Raw genomic sequence first — 16,647 nt, 5'->3', positions numbered from 1 at the left:
ACTTTTGTCAACACAAAATTTTTTCAATACAGAATTTTGTTAATACAGAATTTCGTCAGTACAGAATTTCGTCAATACACAATTTTGTCAATAAAGAATTTTTTTAAGACAGTACAGAATTTTGTTTTTACAGAATTTTGTAAATACAGAATTCTGTAAATACAGAATTTTGTCACTGCAGAATTTTGTTACGTTAATTTACAGTATTTCGTGCGAAAAGAATTTTGATATACAGCATTTTGTAGGGATCCCAATTGCCGCATTTGGGCTTCTGCAAATCCAAGTGTCATTGCTGAGAAGAATTTGCGTGATCAACGTGTCATTGTTTGGCGTGCGGCATGATCTGGAAGCGATTGGAAATGCGGTTTCGATCTAATCTAGCAGTGTTTAGTGAATTTTGTGTGAAATCATTTTCAAACGGGTCACAAGTAGATTACATTTATACAGATTTTTCAAAAGCGTTGCTAAATTGGGCCTTCATTCTGTTTTCCTACAATAATTAAAATCCTACCTAAGCAATACCCGTTGTTTCGTTACGATGTTTTTTCGGAATTTTTTACTGCCTCTTCAGGAGTTCTACAAGGAAGCATTTTGGGTCCCCTACTTTTCATTTTATTCATTAATGCTATAAGTGACTGTTTTTTTATCCATTTATTTTTATTATATGTTGACGACTTAAACAGATAAATAAATATTAAAACATGCTTTCATATTACTCTTTCAAAAGCTTGTAATACTATGCACAATTTTTACTCTATTTCGAATACAATATTGAAGTCTGTTGACCTTGGAGTTATATTCGATTCCATTTTTTCTTTTAATAGCCACATCAATTTCATTATTATCTTCATTTTTTTTCTCTCTCTTTGTTATATTCTGTCTTCTGATGTATTAAATATAATAATTTTTTGTCTGTTAATTTATTATAGATAATTTTTCCTCCTAATCTATTTTGATTACAAATTCTAGATTTAAGTTTAGTAGTCAGTAAGAACTTGGTTAATTGACTTATTCAATAAATAAATAAATGGATTACACTATCGATAGATATTAATTACTGATTTCTGGTCTAATATATTATTGATGATATGAATATCACTGACATTTGGTTTCAACACAGCCACCAAAACAATGAATTTGTTGCAAAGCAAATGTTCCCATCATATAATTTCATGAAATTCAGGTGTTAGTTGGCCGCCCTGATCACGCGATTTAACACTACTGGATTATTTTGTGTAGATCTATGTTAAAGTTGGAGTCTATAATATATGGAATCATTCGAATCAGTAACAGTTTTAAAACTCGAAGTTCGTGACGTGAGTAAGGAAATATAGTAGACCCAAAAGTGATTGAAAATGTATATTGCTTGATGTTTTTTTTTTTCATTTATAATTGCCAAATCTTACTCTTTCTAGCAAAATAAAAATTTGAATAATTTTCATCCAAGTTCTTTGTTTTATTTTATTTTGAAAAGCGAAGTTCTTGTTTCAACAAGAAGTATAGCATTTTTAAATTAGCCACTGTATCTGCTTATATAATATTTATTTCACACGCAATCTTACAGCTGCCTTTCCAGCAGACTAATGTACCTTAAGAGCAGCCACACACTGCGGCTAACCAACTCCCTAGCTCTTGGGATTCCGGGTCTTCGTGCTTAACACAATACCGTGTGTCCATAGACCCCGCTATACGAGTTTTTACAAAATTTATTGAAAACCTTATATAGGCCACAGGCGTTGCCTTATAAAAATTCACTTCTAACTTCTGCTTTACCTGTGATCTGCAATTGATATTTAAATACTTAATCTACAACATAACGTGTGGGCAGATATTTTATAAAAAAAGGCTGACATGTAGTTCAGAAAAAAAAAACACATTTTTAAATGGTGAGGAGTTGCAAGCAGAAGTATTTCTTTTATTATTACACATCCAGACAATATTGACGACATCAGCGATGATGTAGAACTGGACGACAATACTCATTTAAGGGGGGAGCTTGGCTTATGAGGTCTAAAAATTGCATCTCTTTGCGATTTTTTTTTTTAAGGAAAAAATTAATTTAGCACTGCAAAGTTTTTTCTATCTTTTAATGAACATTTAAAAAGTATAAAAAATTTTTGTACTGGTTAAAATAAGTTGAAAAAAATATTAAACATAGAAATTAGTAGAGCGCTGCAACGCTGGAGTTTCCAACTGACGGATCATGACGTACAAGATTCAGCTCGTAATTATTATCTAAAGCAAAAAATTCAAATGGATTTCTAATTATCATGATTTTTTATTCTAGATGAACTAAGAAAACTGAGAGAAATTCCAAAATTTCAACTTTTTGGAGGTTTTAAAGAAAAAATGCCTTTCTATAAAAAAAATTCACTTCAACTTGGTATAAAAATCTTGAAAAATTTTTTTTTTATCTATTTTGTTAGTTCAAATAGAAGAGAATTTAATACTGAAGGGAACAAGCTATGATTCATTTCAAAAGGTTCATTAGTTTTTTTTCATTCATGTACGCCAATTCAAAGAAATCATAAAAATCATAAAAGTCGAGAAAAGAAGATAAAGTTTGTACTATAGCTGTCCGGTCACATCGTAACTTCCTAACGCTCGCCTACCTTTGGCTTTGTATCTACGGAAATATTGAGAATTAGGCTCTGTAACTTTGTGTGAATATTCTGAAATATATTAGGAATCGCTTAAAACGACAAAAAAAAAATTAATTTTTTGGACCTTATAAACCAGGCTCCCCCCTTAACATTTTTTGTACAAAATATACCTTTTATTCCACCAGCTTTTTAGCATGTTCTACACACTACTATATACATATGTATATATATAATTGTTCCACAAATGGATATACAGCCCATATGATGGGCTGTATAAAAATCGATCTATCTTAATTGATGTACATATGTACATACATATCAGGTTTCTCTGTTCTTGTCATTGCGTTTCTGGCAAATTATTTCATTCATTGCTTATTTGCAGTTCAACAGCCCTTGTCCGATGACTTTGGTTACTCTGTGGGCGTTTGGCATAACTTTGCTGTATTTACAACGTACACGTGAAAAAATATACATATTTTCTTTTACTTCACACCAACTTAGCCGTGTTTAATTTAATAGATTTTTTTTACGGGTTCACCTATTGAGGTGTAAAAGATGAAGAATGAAAAAAAAACAATTCACGTTTTTGCGTAGTTGTTGTTGCTATGTCCAATCAATAGAATATGTTGCTAATGGAAAATATTTGTCGAAATAGAATAAATTTGGATGTATGTACGTATGCCGCAACTAAGGATTGGGCTTAATGCATTTATGATAGGTCTTGTTAATGATTCTGTTATATATAAATAAAAGTATGTATCTATATCTGGTAGCCACTATATAGATATATGTATTTTAGCATTTATCTCATTAACATTTCTTGCCATTCAATTTCGAGTAAGTAGTCGTACATGGTAATTGAAATTTAATTATAGCAAACTGAAATTCTCCCACGCTCTTACATTTCTTCATTCTCCAAACGCACGTTTATAATTCTAACTTATATATACCCGCATTTGCCATTGGACACTGTTTTCTGATTGTGTGTATAACACGCGCACATAACATACATTTCGTTTGTATGCAGTCTGTCTAATATTTAGATGCGTGACGGCATTAACTTGGAAACCATTTCACCACTTCGATTCTAAGAAACTGCATTTGCTGATTTTATATTATTTATCAGTAAAATGAATAGTCATCAGAATGAACCCCCAACTCCTTTTTCGGAGGAAAAACCCCAAACATGATATTTAACTGGGTGTTTAACAGTTTCTTGAAGCGGTTGATTGTCAGCAGTAGACCATAGTCAGCGTATAAGGAAGATTCAGTCGTAATTATTACATTTGTCCAATGCCGCTCAGAATTTGTGTTAGCCCATGTAAATCTTTTTTCGATGCATGATAATGAGCGCTCCGGAATTTGAGATATTCCGCGCGTAATCGTTCTCGAACCGTGTATTTGCATACCACTACTTTTCTTGAAACTGCTTCGGCTTCACATAACGATAAAATCGGCTTTTAGAGGAGTTTATTAGCGTCTCGTCTAGCTAATTGATCAACGTTTTTAGTTTTACTATACCGCTTGGCGGCTGCCGTAGCAAAATCGGTGAATGGGTGACTATCATTCGGAATAGCACTGGTTTGAAACCTCGGACATTAAATACCAAATGATAGGAAAAGTTTATAAGGTCATAAGACTTACACTCAGCTACGGGTGCGAAATCTGGGTTCTGAAATGCAGTGATCAGTTAATTATTTTGTTCAAATTATTTGGAAATTTCTTTTTTTCATTTGCGAGAAACAACCTACCATTAGCTTGCTAGTTTCCATGCAGCTGGGGAATCATCAAAACCAAGGCGAATTCATTAAAGGTGGTGGCACTAGAACAACAATAACATTTTGAACGTTTGATTGTCAAAGCAAAGTATTGGCAAAGCAGAAAACAATGAATGAATTCGCCTTGTTTCATTCTGTGACGACGAAAAAAAAAACGTATCAGCTGATCTACCTATACCACCTTTAATATGTATATTCACCTTGGTCAAAACGTACCTTAAATGCTAGGCAAATTACAATACTTAGAGTTCGAATATTAACGTCGATAAGTTTCCACTCATTTTGAAGTTTCGTATTGAGGTCAGTGGTTTCAAAATGGAATTCAAAAGATGACAAATTACTTTTATAACATCAATAAAAATATTTGCCGCCGCCACTTCTGCAATCAGTTGATTACACAAGTGTGTGCATGGTATTTACATATGCACATATTTGAATGCAAATGTTTTTTGTTGTAAACACACAATTTGCCTTCAAAAAACGAAACATTTGTTTGTTATCTGCATAGCTTGCGTAAGAGTGGGGCCTTTATTGTAAGAGTGAATGAGGCAAAGCAGCAGCACAATAAGGTGACCTCAACGACCTTTCCCAAACTCTTCATGGATCATAACGGACCGGGCGTCTAGTACATACATGAGTATGAGCGCAATATTCAAATATAAAAGCCCTCAGCCAGCCATTGCAAAATTGCATACAGATGACGAGCTAAAAATTTTTTTACAGCAAAAAAAGTGTAAGTGGAAATGATGATGCTTTGTTTGAAATTGGTATTTGCACGTGGAACTGTAGGTGCGAAATGCAACAAGCGGTAGCGGGGCTACAATCGCGCAATCATACTGATGTTGCAACGCTAACAAGGCTCAATTTGCATGCCACATTATACATAATGGCTACGGAAGTGTGGCAAGCGACGCCAAACGGCAGGCATAAAAACGAAACGCCACTGTGCCACAATGCCACAAGTAGCACCTCACATCAAGTGCGGCTACCACAGCCAGGCTGTCTATAAATAATGTTCGACCAAAGCGCCAACATGCCACAAGGAAGCGAATTTTCCACAACTAGCGTACAGCCTACTCTTCACTCGTACATACCACGTACTACAAATAGTAGGTACTCGAATATGTTTGTAGTTGTGCGGCCATTGTGTAGTTCACACACATTGCATGCTGCTTGTTTGCGGCGATCGCCAACACGATCATCAACGTCAGTGTCTCGGTGTCAAAGTGGAGCCGTCGAAGATGCCAGCGCCGTTGCGTCATTCGAATACGGACTTGAATTGCTCGAATAACTGCTTCAAATAAAAAATTTACTACTGCGCATTAACACATTGACATTTTTATAGCGGTGCAATTGTGCATGATCACTCGTAAAATATTATTTTCGTTTTTAGTCTTTTTCTGAATGGATCGGCCACATAGAAGCTGCCGAGACAATAGAATTTACCATGCGGAGATATGCTTTGTATTGAGTTAAGTGTGTTACGCTTAGGGTAACCAGATATGAGGAATAAATTGGGTATCTACTATACAACTGCTTTAGGCAAATTTATGCTTGTTTCCCATCATATTGATTTAGAGTTCGATGCGAAAATAATTGCAAACGTCGCATACCGGCTCGGGCACTGAACTCGCTTGATATCTCATACATCTCCAGGCACTTCCAACAATACATCACTTTATAATTAACCATACCTGATTTCCTCACCACACTTATCTATGACAATTTCTAATAAAACGGTCTACTTCTTGTTTTGGTTACTCACCTTTGGTTCGCGGTATGCATCAACATGCGGAGTGGTATTTGCTACCGCTCCTGCAGCTCCGCGGTGCTCACTGTAACGCAAACGCATTTCCTCTTCCTTCACCATGTAACGCTCACGTTCTTTCTCACTACCATTACTGTCTTTGTCTTTGTCTTTGGCTGCTCTCGTTCCCCGTGTAGTCTGCGCGCTACTGTTGGTTGTCACTGTTGTTGTGCTGCTATTGGCGCGTGCTTGTCGCTCGCCATCCTTCTTGCTAGATTTACCACCCTCACTGCCGCTGCCACTTCCGCCACCACCACTTACTCCTGTGAAGAGCTGTTTGACCTTTTCGAAGCCACCGAGCTTTTTATTACGCTTCAGCGTCTCGTTGCCGGCTGTCTGGGATTGTTGATCCTTCCGATGAAGTGTGCTCGTTGCAGTCGGGTACTTATCTAAGTGTGGATCGAAGTGTGAACCATCGTCGATGGATCGTTCTCGATAGACGTAACTATCTTTGCGTCGTGCCACGTGCAGCTGCTCGATGTGTCGGCGTTCTTTGCGAAGAAATGTGTCGCAAGCTTTTATATCGTCAGCAATGGTGCGTTTACGCCATCTAAAGGCAAATTAAAAAAAAAAATGTCACTGAAAATAACATTTTCAGCTTGCAAGCAACTTACCTAGATATTAGCTCTCCATTGAAAGATTCTTTCCGGAAGTCATTCTCAATTCCTGAGTCGCCTTTGTCGAAGCTTCGCTGCTGGAGCTTGTCGCGTTTCAAACTGCTGCCATGCCAATCATGAGGATGTGCCGCGTTTGCTTCATAACGCTTCATGTTCTCAGGTGAGGAACGATATTGATCTGTGTTCGTGAATTGTGAGTCCAAACTTTTTGGTTCATAGTCCTGCAGCTGCGGCCTTTCCAAAGAATCATCCATTCGCTCGCGATGTCGTGTCTCGCGCACATGTGGTTTTCCTTGTGCGTCCAAATGTGTCTCCCGCTCATACACTTCTTTCACGCCTCCACGTCCGTCATCGTAGTACTTTGTGTGCTTGTACCGAGATGTCTTCTCCATTGTAGGCGTCGTAAGTGGCGCCGTTGTAGGTGCAATAATATCCAGGTGTGAGCGTTCTGGTGAGTACTTATTAAGTATTTCCGAGGTCTCCATTTTATGAAAACGCGGTTCATATGATTCCCTCTCGCGCTCGGGACTGAGGTAGCGATGATGCGCGGACTCTTCGCGCACATCTCTATTACGCTGTGGAGAGACGCCGGTATCACGATGATATTCATTGCGTTCCAAGGTGCGCTCAGGCGATGTGCCTACAACTCGATTGGATCCATTGCGATCCAACGTGCCCGGCTCACCAAAACGGCGTGTTAATATTCGCGACTCTAGTCGGGCACGCCTATATCCAATATCGTCCATGGGATCATCGCGCACAGGCGATTGATAGGCACGCGTATCATAACCGTTTTCGCAAGTTGGAGTAATGCTACGAATGACTGGTACAATTGGCGGCTCAGCAGGGGACTTGCTACTGCGCGACTGTGTCAACGCAGGTGTCTCATCTTCATAGTATTTGCGCGTTTCAATGCCAAGCCCCTCATCTTCATCGCTCAGGTTACGAGGACTTAGCTGTTGCCATGGAGAAGGAGAGTGTGAATTTGTGATGCGTATAGTAGTGGGCCCAATAGCGCCGACTGACGTTCCATATGTGTCATGTGCACGCGTCGATGGTTCAATAATGATGCGGCTGCCATTGCTATTTCCGATTCGACTGTTGTGGTTGCTGTAGTTGTAGGTATTCTTCATGTTATTTTGACTAGTAGCAAAGTCAGTTCGATCGACTGACTGTCGGCCCATCGTCATACTTGACGTGGGAATATCGTGCTCTGTTGAACGCAAATCACGAATGTCGCGCGCAGGGGAGCGGTACTCACGTAACGGCGAACGCAATTCCCTGATGGGTGAGTGCACGGACTCACGTCGGTAATTTTGCTCTTCATTATGATCTAACTGGGCATACATGATTCCTTCGTTTGGACGTATGTACGAGAAAGCTGGTCCGGACAGTGGTGGGGGCGGTGAAAAGCGTTCCATTGACAAACGCTTCGCCAACCCATTGACTGTAACACCTTTGGTAAGTGGCAACTTCTGTACTGGTAACTGTGAGCTATGCATATTCTCTTGCGACTTGGTTTGTAATGTGAGAATTTTATCGCGTATCGCGTTAGATATAGGGCCCCTTCCTATGATATTACCGTCTTCAATAGCTTGCGAACGACTGCGCTCGAGCAGTTCACTCAAACCGCTCTCATGCTTTTCACGCTCTGTTATTGCTTCAGATTTGCGACGTTCTCTATTGAATTGCTCTGCAAAGTAGTCCTCCTTTTGGGCGTTCTCAATAATCGGACTTAGAGGAGTATTGATCAGTTGTTGTTTGCTGGAGCTATTTAAAGCATGCAGGCTACTGGATGCAGTTGCTGGCTTAGGATCTTTTAAGGTTTTTTTATGTTTACGCTCCTCCTTATTATAAGAACCAACATCACTCTTGCTACGTACTAAGCGCCTGCCACCGCTATCCTCAAAACGTGGATCACGTTCCACTTGATTGACATTCGTGTCACTCCGCCGACTGAAGATATTAAATATGGATGGACGTTTGGTATTCTTTTTGGCAGCTACGTCACTGACACTGCGCGACACTGGCTTTGCGGGAGCTTTCTTCTTGCGCGTTGGCAGTGAATGGAATTTCTTTGGGTTCGAATCGCCGCTACGCTTCGTACGAACTTTAAATGTGGGGATATTATCGCCGTTCTCGGCTTTGCTCTTATGACGCTCTGCTTGAGCGAGTACTAAGGCGGCTTCTTTACGTATGCTCTCTTCGGAAAGATCAGCGGGAAGCTGGTGATAAGGTGGTGCGGTGTTTTGAGGTGGTTGTAGGTTAGTTGTTTCGTAATTCGTTAAGTCGTTTGGATGTTTTCCTGAAATCAAAGTAATAGGGAAAGTTCATATGAATATACAGTTGAATCAAATAGGCGGTGATTTATTGAATAAATAGCTAGTTGACAAAAATGAATGCAATTATGGAATTCTGTCTTAAAAAATTTTGCACAATTTTATGATGTATTGCCCATGCGGATGCACTATATATGGAATAATTATATTCCTTTATTGCCAGATATCCGTCAGACTCGTGGCAAAAATTCTTAGTCTTTAAGATTTCCGGCGGATATCGCTCAGAGATATATATGGAGAGGTTCACAAAGAATCTTACATATTTCTCTGAATAGGAAATATATAAATAAAATTCCTCAGACACTTCATTTAGAAATCTGTGGGATATCTGTAAGGTTTGTCGAGTTAGTCAGCAGTTTACTCAAAAGTGTCCGATGTGAATGGGTGAGTAGTAGCGGTCTGTGAGTAGGTTTGAAACCCACTGTCGACATAAAGCACTAAATAATAGAAACGGTTTGTTTTAATCGCGGGCACCCCTCGTCCGGCAATGGTAAACCTCTGAGCGATTTCTTGCCGTGAAAGAACTCCTCATAAAAAACGTCTGCGGAGGCAGCATAAAACTGTAGGTTCCTCCATTTGTGCAACAACATCAAGACGCATATCGCGAATTGGAGGAGAAGGCCTAGAACCAAGCAAAGAATGTTCGAGCCAATTATATAGGGTGTTTTATTAAGATCGCCAAATTCTAGATATGAAAAAATCCAATATTTACTTGAATTTTATGAAGAAAATAATAAATCGTCATTGCCCTAAAGAGTGCATTACAGAGTATCTGATATATAGTACGTATAGCCACCTCGTGATTGACGGCACTCACTGCTTCTTTGAGCGAAATTTTCGATAATATTTTAACATAGACCGACGCAATAACAATGCGATGCGCCGAGTTTTCCAGTTAACGAATTAGGCACACACGTTTTCTTCTCAGAGGAGAGCTTTTGGTTTCAAACTCATCCCACCTCGGTGCGAGATATTAAAACTACACAGTTTTCAAGTATAGCTAAACCCTTTAGTTCTAATAGTAGCTCTGAAGCAACAACGCTGTATGACCGACACAAAAACCGGTGCCAATTTTGAAACAGTCATATAAACACATTCTATAAAATGTGCTTTGAAATTTGCTAAATTAATTCATTTCGAATTTATACACGCACACCTATAATATATACAGTGGCGTGCTTCTAATTAGTGATACGGATTTTTTTATATAAAAAAAAATCCTGCATTCGTTATATGAAGAAAATGCAAAACACTGTGAGGGGAAAAAATATGTAAAGCCAGAATTTTTAGCCTCTTCAACCTGCACGTTATTGTATGTACTAAAATTAAATGGGTACTTTTTTTTAGAAATTCATTTTGATAAACATTTTTGTAGACTTTGTTCAAAAACCAAAACTTTTATTTATATGACATTTTTTGGAGAATGAACTATATTTTCATAGAAAGCTAATGACAATTAAAAAACAAAACAAAAAAAAAGTGGTAAAAATTATTCAATGTATTATATCGCGTTGCTAATTACCTGCACACCACTGTATATATGTACACATGTGCCCATATAATGATAATGTCAATTTAAAGAGCAAAATGATATACTTTTTTTCAATCTAATTAACACTGAATTTCAGGAAGCAAAAAATGGCAATACTCGTATGATTATTTTACGTTGGCGCATAACAAGTGGACGCAGCGACATTTGCACTAAGACATAAGAAAAAAAATCGTAAAAAAAAGTTGAAGATTATACAAAATTGACGCAATAACAGAGAGCAACACTCCGAAAATCGCTATACGAAATTTCAAGGTTAAAAGGTGTAGACAAGAGGCTGAACGACAACAAGTGAGGAAGCGTACACAAAGTAACAAAGATAAAAGAACAACTAAACGTGATTTCAACGACTTGGAAAAGCAAGTGGCAATGGCGCTTTAGCCAGTAATAAAATGGTAAAGTTTTTTTAAAGGCATTATTCACAATAAATGTAAAATCTGAAAGAGCCGTGTAAACTTGAATTAAAAAATATATGAGTAGTTATAATAGTGTTAAAAATAAATTATCACAAAAGTAGCTAAAGATTCCACGCACCGATAAGTAGCAAATGCCATCAAAATTGTATGAAGAACGATCAAGACAACAAAAATGAGCGTAGAATCTTGTGGATCAATATCGGAGTATATAAGTTAAAAAAAGAGATGTATCTGATGCAACAGACTGGACCCGACTGGTGAATATTACTTTTATATGTAGATTGTGTGTAGTATTGATGTAGTGCACACCCTACAGGGAAAACCTGCACTAGAGTGTGAGGGTATAAGTTCAAAAGTCAATAATGACACTGATTTATTGAAAAATTATATTGCTGGCATATTTTTTTGTCAGAATGGAAAATATAAATAATATAATACAACACTTAGATTCAATGCGTCTGCTCGCTCAAACTTCTGTTAAAAAACTGAATTGTCAAATCTCCGCCTGTGAAGATTCTCAGTACGTGGTTTGTTTCGTATGGTTCCCGGCAGTATTTGACAAGATAAGCAGATTTCTGCTGCAGCAGCAGTGCTAGAGATCCACTTCGTCACTCATGGTACGCCTGTCTTTTGAATGTGAGAAGTAAACCCTACTCGTCATTGTGATATAAAAATTTGAGCTTAGTGAGAGTATTGTCAAAATGTGGAGTTTTTAATAAATTCTTCCAATTATTTTTTCTTAAAAATTGTAGACATTTTCATGCTCTATTAGCGTAGTTAGGATTATTAAACTTAGGTAGAGTATTCACCATTTTGTTCCATAATTTCTATGCCATTTGAAGTAAATTTCCTAATTCCTCAATTGAAGAAGCACTGACCTCTATTGATGAAAAACGTAGCCCGCTTATATTCACAAGTCTCTTTTGAAATCACTTCTGTACCATCAAAAAAATTTTTCTAATGCTGGAAGATATAATAATCGCTTGGTACCAGGTCTGAACTCTATATTATTCAAAACCTTGAAATTTCCGGCGCATCGCTAAAGATGTGCGACCTGGCGTTATTTTGGAGCCAATGTGCGAGCTACGTTATATTTTTGCTTCTTACTAACAAAAAATTATGCTGAGTATATCAGATCTCAACTGATGAATTAAGACAATCAAATAGATAAATTTTGGGACTAATTTCCGATATTTTTGAGCACTGAAGACCGTACAACATGGCGAACGCAAAATAAAAAAATCGATCACACTGGTTGTCACACTGAAGACTATCAGGCTTTTGAAGTCGCTGATTATTGACTTTTTGGGTTTTAAAAAACTTAACGAAATCGAGATTTGTGGGTCTTTGCACGTTGGTGACGGCGAATATCGTAGGCGATGGAACAATGAGCTATATGAGCTTTACGACGGCATAGACATAGCGCAGCGAATAAAGCTCCAGGTCTTGTTGGCTGCGTCATGTCGTCCGAATGGATACAAACGGTCCGGCTTTGAAAGTATTCGATGCGGTACCAGCTGGTGATAGCAGGGGAAGAGGAAGACCTCCTCTACGTTGGAAAGATCAGGTGGAAAAGGACACCGGTTAGCACGAGAAAGAAAAAACTGGCGCACTGTGTTAAACTCGGCCAAAATTACGTAAGCGGTTATCATGCCAATCAAGAAGAAGATAGAAGAAAGAAATCGACTTTTTAATCAGCGACCACAAAAATCCCCGAAAAGTTAAGGGTTAACTTTAACTAAAAGTTAGGTTAACCCCACTTTATCCAAAATTGTCTATATCTTTTTTTTTTTGTTGTACCTACATATGTTGTATGGTTATTATAGTGTAAGATACAAGCTTTAAATTGAGTATAAGTCTCTGGCACGTTAAGTTTCTGAGAAAAGGATGGGTAAAAACAACCAAAAACACATTTTTATGGGTCTGCACTTGCAATCTTCAAGGGAGACGTGATGTGTACTTTTGGGCCCCAGAATCGTGTTCAGCGCCCCAAAATACGTATCGACCCAATCATTTAGAAAAAAACATGTAGACCTGTATGTAGACCTGTGTTATGATTCTAAATACACAAGCAGCGCATCGATAGTTGTTGATTTCCCTGCAGGGTACTCATCCATGCTTGACATACACATTGACAATTTCTTTTTTTAACCTCAACTTATCAAACACAAAAACATAACAACCACTTTAGGCAAGTGTAAGCAATCTAGATAAGTTGAGCCAGACTGCAAACAGATCAGATCCGTACGAAACAAAATGCGACTATTGGTTGTAGATCAGGTGCATAAGGTTGAGTTGAGATGTTCAGAAGTTTTAATAATAATTGTTATGACTAAACGTAGCATGTCAACAACCAGCAGCAGCAGCTAATCACGCATCATTGTCTCTTCCTATGAACTACAAATGAGTGCAAACAAAAATAGAAAGAATGAAAATTATAGGCAATTGTGCGATAATGCAATTACTAAAGGGAAATATGGGTTAACATAAAAACTTTATAGCTGCTAGTAGTGCAAGTGTGAAAAAGCTAAATTATGAAAATGAGCTTCAAAATAATATTGAATAATTGAATATTAGAATAGACAAATATTAAAGTCAGTCTTATACAAACATAGCAAACACAAACGCTTCGCAATATTTCTTATGATAATATACAAATAGGAGGAGGAACTCGGCCAAACCCCTAACCGAAGTATACGCACCAATTAATTATTTTAATATTTTTTTTAAATTTTTTTTAACATTTTTTTTACTTTTTCCAAATAATTTTTTTTTTTAATTTTTTATAATATATTATTTTATTAAATTTTTATAAAAACAAACTACATTGCATGTTATGTCAAAAACCTTATAAACCAATGCTCCAAACTTTGTACAAAACTCACAAAAATTTAACAATTTTAAAAATATAATTAAAATGGTAAATATATAATTAAAATGGTACTCAAATCTCTTGTAGACTTCTGTGTACGTAGTTTCTGATTACACGGTGTGACAAAAAAAAAAATTAAATATACTTTTATGGAGACCTAGCACGATTTGTGGCTATTGAAAAACTAAAAAAAATGGTATAGGAGAAATTTCCAATATACCCCCAAAATCTCATTTTATGGCCATAAAACCGTTTTTCAGTAGGTTGATGTGAACAATCCCTCCTAACTTCGCCAATTTCCATCCGATTTCGAATTTGTTTTTTTAGTTCGAAAGAACAAAAACAATCCTTTTTGACAGTGTGTTGACAATTTTTCTGAAATGACAACTGACGAGACTGTAGACGGAAGTATTCGGAATTTTTTTATTTTTTCTCTATTTTTTCAACTTTGACATCATTTTTGCGATATTATCCGATATTGAGGATGTTTTTTAGTAGAAAAGAGCTCTGATTATGTTGAAGTCGTCAAAGAGTTTTTGAGTGCGTACGAAAAAATGGAATGCAATATGTCCATTAAGATACACTTTCTGCACTCACATTTGAATTTTTTCCCGGAAAACCTGGGAAAACCTAAAATCTTTGCGATTTTGTGTGAATATTGTAAAATGGTAAAGTGACTTAGTTGTGTGAGCACAAGTGTAAAAAGTGTAAATTTGAATGCGAATAACACTTTGTTTTTGCAGTTTTTGACCGTTAAAAAATATTCAATTGGACTTCATACCAGCGTGTTATGCGTTTATTCTCATAAGGATTGGTGTAACAGCTTATTGAAATCATAGTGGATGCCCGTCTACATATACGAGGCGCTTTTATACTTCTATAAATGTCAAACCTGCAACCTGCTTCCATATAAGGGTACGTAAAAAATACAAAATTACAATACCTACTATGAAAGGTATACGAAAAATTACGATTGTTATAAAATATTTTCAAAATGAGTATTTTAATTTTAAACAGATGTTGGTACTCGCAAAACTTTCAGTCTAATTTAATCAATATGAACTTAGACGTTTATTTACTTGATTTTCTTCTTTACGGCATATTTGTGGTTAACGGCGACTAGTTGGGGTTAATGCCGCTAGGGTAAAATAATTAAAGTTTCAGCTGCTTTACCTTTGATCTCTCAAATCGCAGTTTATTAGTGTTGAGTTTTGCGGTTTGCGGTGTTTTCGTTTCGTTTTCGTTTGTATAAATTAAAAAAAAAACTAACTACTCCGCAGCGTAAATAGTTCATTGATTTATTTACGAAACTAAAAATGTGAGTTGTAATTATATGAAGAAGTACTTATAAGTTTTTGCGTATTGTTGTATGTATGTATAGGTACACTCCAGAGAAAAATACTACTTGCAAACTACATTGAATAATACCAGTTCACTTTTCAAATTAACCAGTTTGTGTTCTAACTTTTTTCTATGTAAGCAATAAGTATTTTTAACACGGCGCACACTGGGGATTTAGCGGAAGAAAGTCAAATTTGCAACATACCACCTACGCATTGTTTAACGGTATTTCTAAATTCCAGAATAGAACCAACAATAAAATCAAAAAGAATTACTAAACTCCGACTTACAGTTTTTTTTTTATAGATATGTCAAAAGTATAATTTTTTTATAGTATTGAACTGACTAAGAAAAAACTTCAAAGCCCAAGGTGGTTTTTTTCCCTTTTGCTTGAACCGACTTCCAATTTTTTATTTTTCATTTAGGGTACGATATTTTTATATATTTTAGCCGGAAGAACAAAGGCTGTTAAGCATTTGATTATTTATTTATAATTAATTTTACGAAAAAAAAAAATTATATTCCTTCATATTCTTGGATCTGCAAGTTGAGCTTCATTTACCTACGGTCAGAAACTAGTATCAACGTGTTGCTTAATAGCGTCTCTTTCAGTTTTAATCAATTGCAGATGCCACCAGGTGCCACCAGGCGCCACTGATTATTTTTTGGCAATGATAATAACTAAACGCTTTCTAGTGTGTGCATAATGATAACGAAACACTTTTAATTTTGTTTTGACATTTTGAGGGTAATTCAGAATTATGAACTTACATGTATCCTGTGCGTAAATATTTGCTGGCTTATATTAATAAAAAAAAAAATTTAAATTTATTAATTAAAAAAAAAATTGTTTTTTAAAATTTTTTTAAAAAATAGTTTTTAAACATGTTCTTTTCATACACAAATATATACAACTTCGTTAGTAGTAAAAATGTAAATATTTTTTGGGATGTATACTTTTTTCCGCATCTCTGTACAAAAATCCCCAGTGTGCGGCGCTGTCTAGGAATTGTCAGTTATCAGTTATTGTCAATAGTATTAGTATTAGTATTAGTATTAGTATTAGTATTAGTATTAGTATTAGTATTAGTATTAGTATTAGTATTAGTATTAGTATTAGTATTAGTATTAGTATTAGTATTAGTATTAGTATTAGTATTAGTATTAGTATTAGTATTAGTATTAGTATTAGTATTAGTATTAGTATTAGTATTAGTATTAGTATTAGTATTAGTATTAGTATTAGTATTAGTATTAGTATTAGTATTAGTATTAGTATTAGTATTAGTATTAGTATTAGTATTAGTATTAGTATTAGTATTAGT

At 36.1% G+C, this 16,647-nt stretch overlaps 1 protein-coding gene across 1 annotated transcript in view; it reads right to left on the bottom strand.

Moving 5' to 3' along the window:
* Window positions 1–16,647, bottom strand: part of LOC129243419 (uncharacterized) — a 122,654-nt gene that overhangs the window by 13,928 nt on the left and 92,079 nt on the right. Inside the window, exons 2-3 of the mRNA XM_054880397.1 lie at window positions 6,803–9,110; window positions 6,147–6,738 (exon numbers count right to left, since the gene is read on the bottom strand). Of these exons, the coding sequence (XP_054736372.1) occupies window positions 6,147–6,738; window positions 6,803–9,110 (2,900 nt within the window). The remainder of the gene's footprint in view (window positions 1–6,146; window positions 6,739–6,802; window positions 9,111–16,647) is intronic.

The sequence above is a fragment of the Anastrepha obliqua genome, chromosome 4, assembly GCF_027943255.1.
Source record: "Anastrepha obliqua isolate idAnaObli1 chromosome 4, idAnaObli1_1.0, whole genome shotgun sequence".
Lineage (NCBI taxonomy): Eukaryota > Metazoa > Arthropoda > Insecta > Diptera > Tephritidae > Anastrepha > Anastrepha obliqua.
Note: the sequence above shows the minus strand (reverse complement) of the source record. Positions and strands in the feature narration are given on the sequence as shown.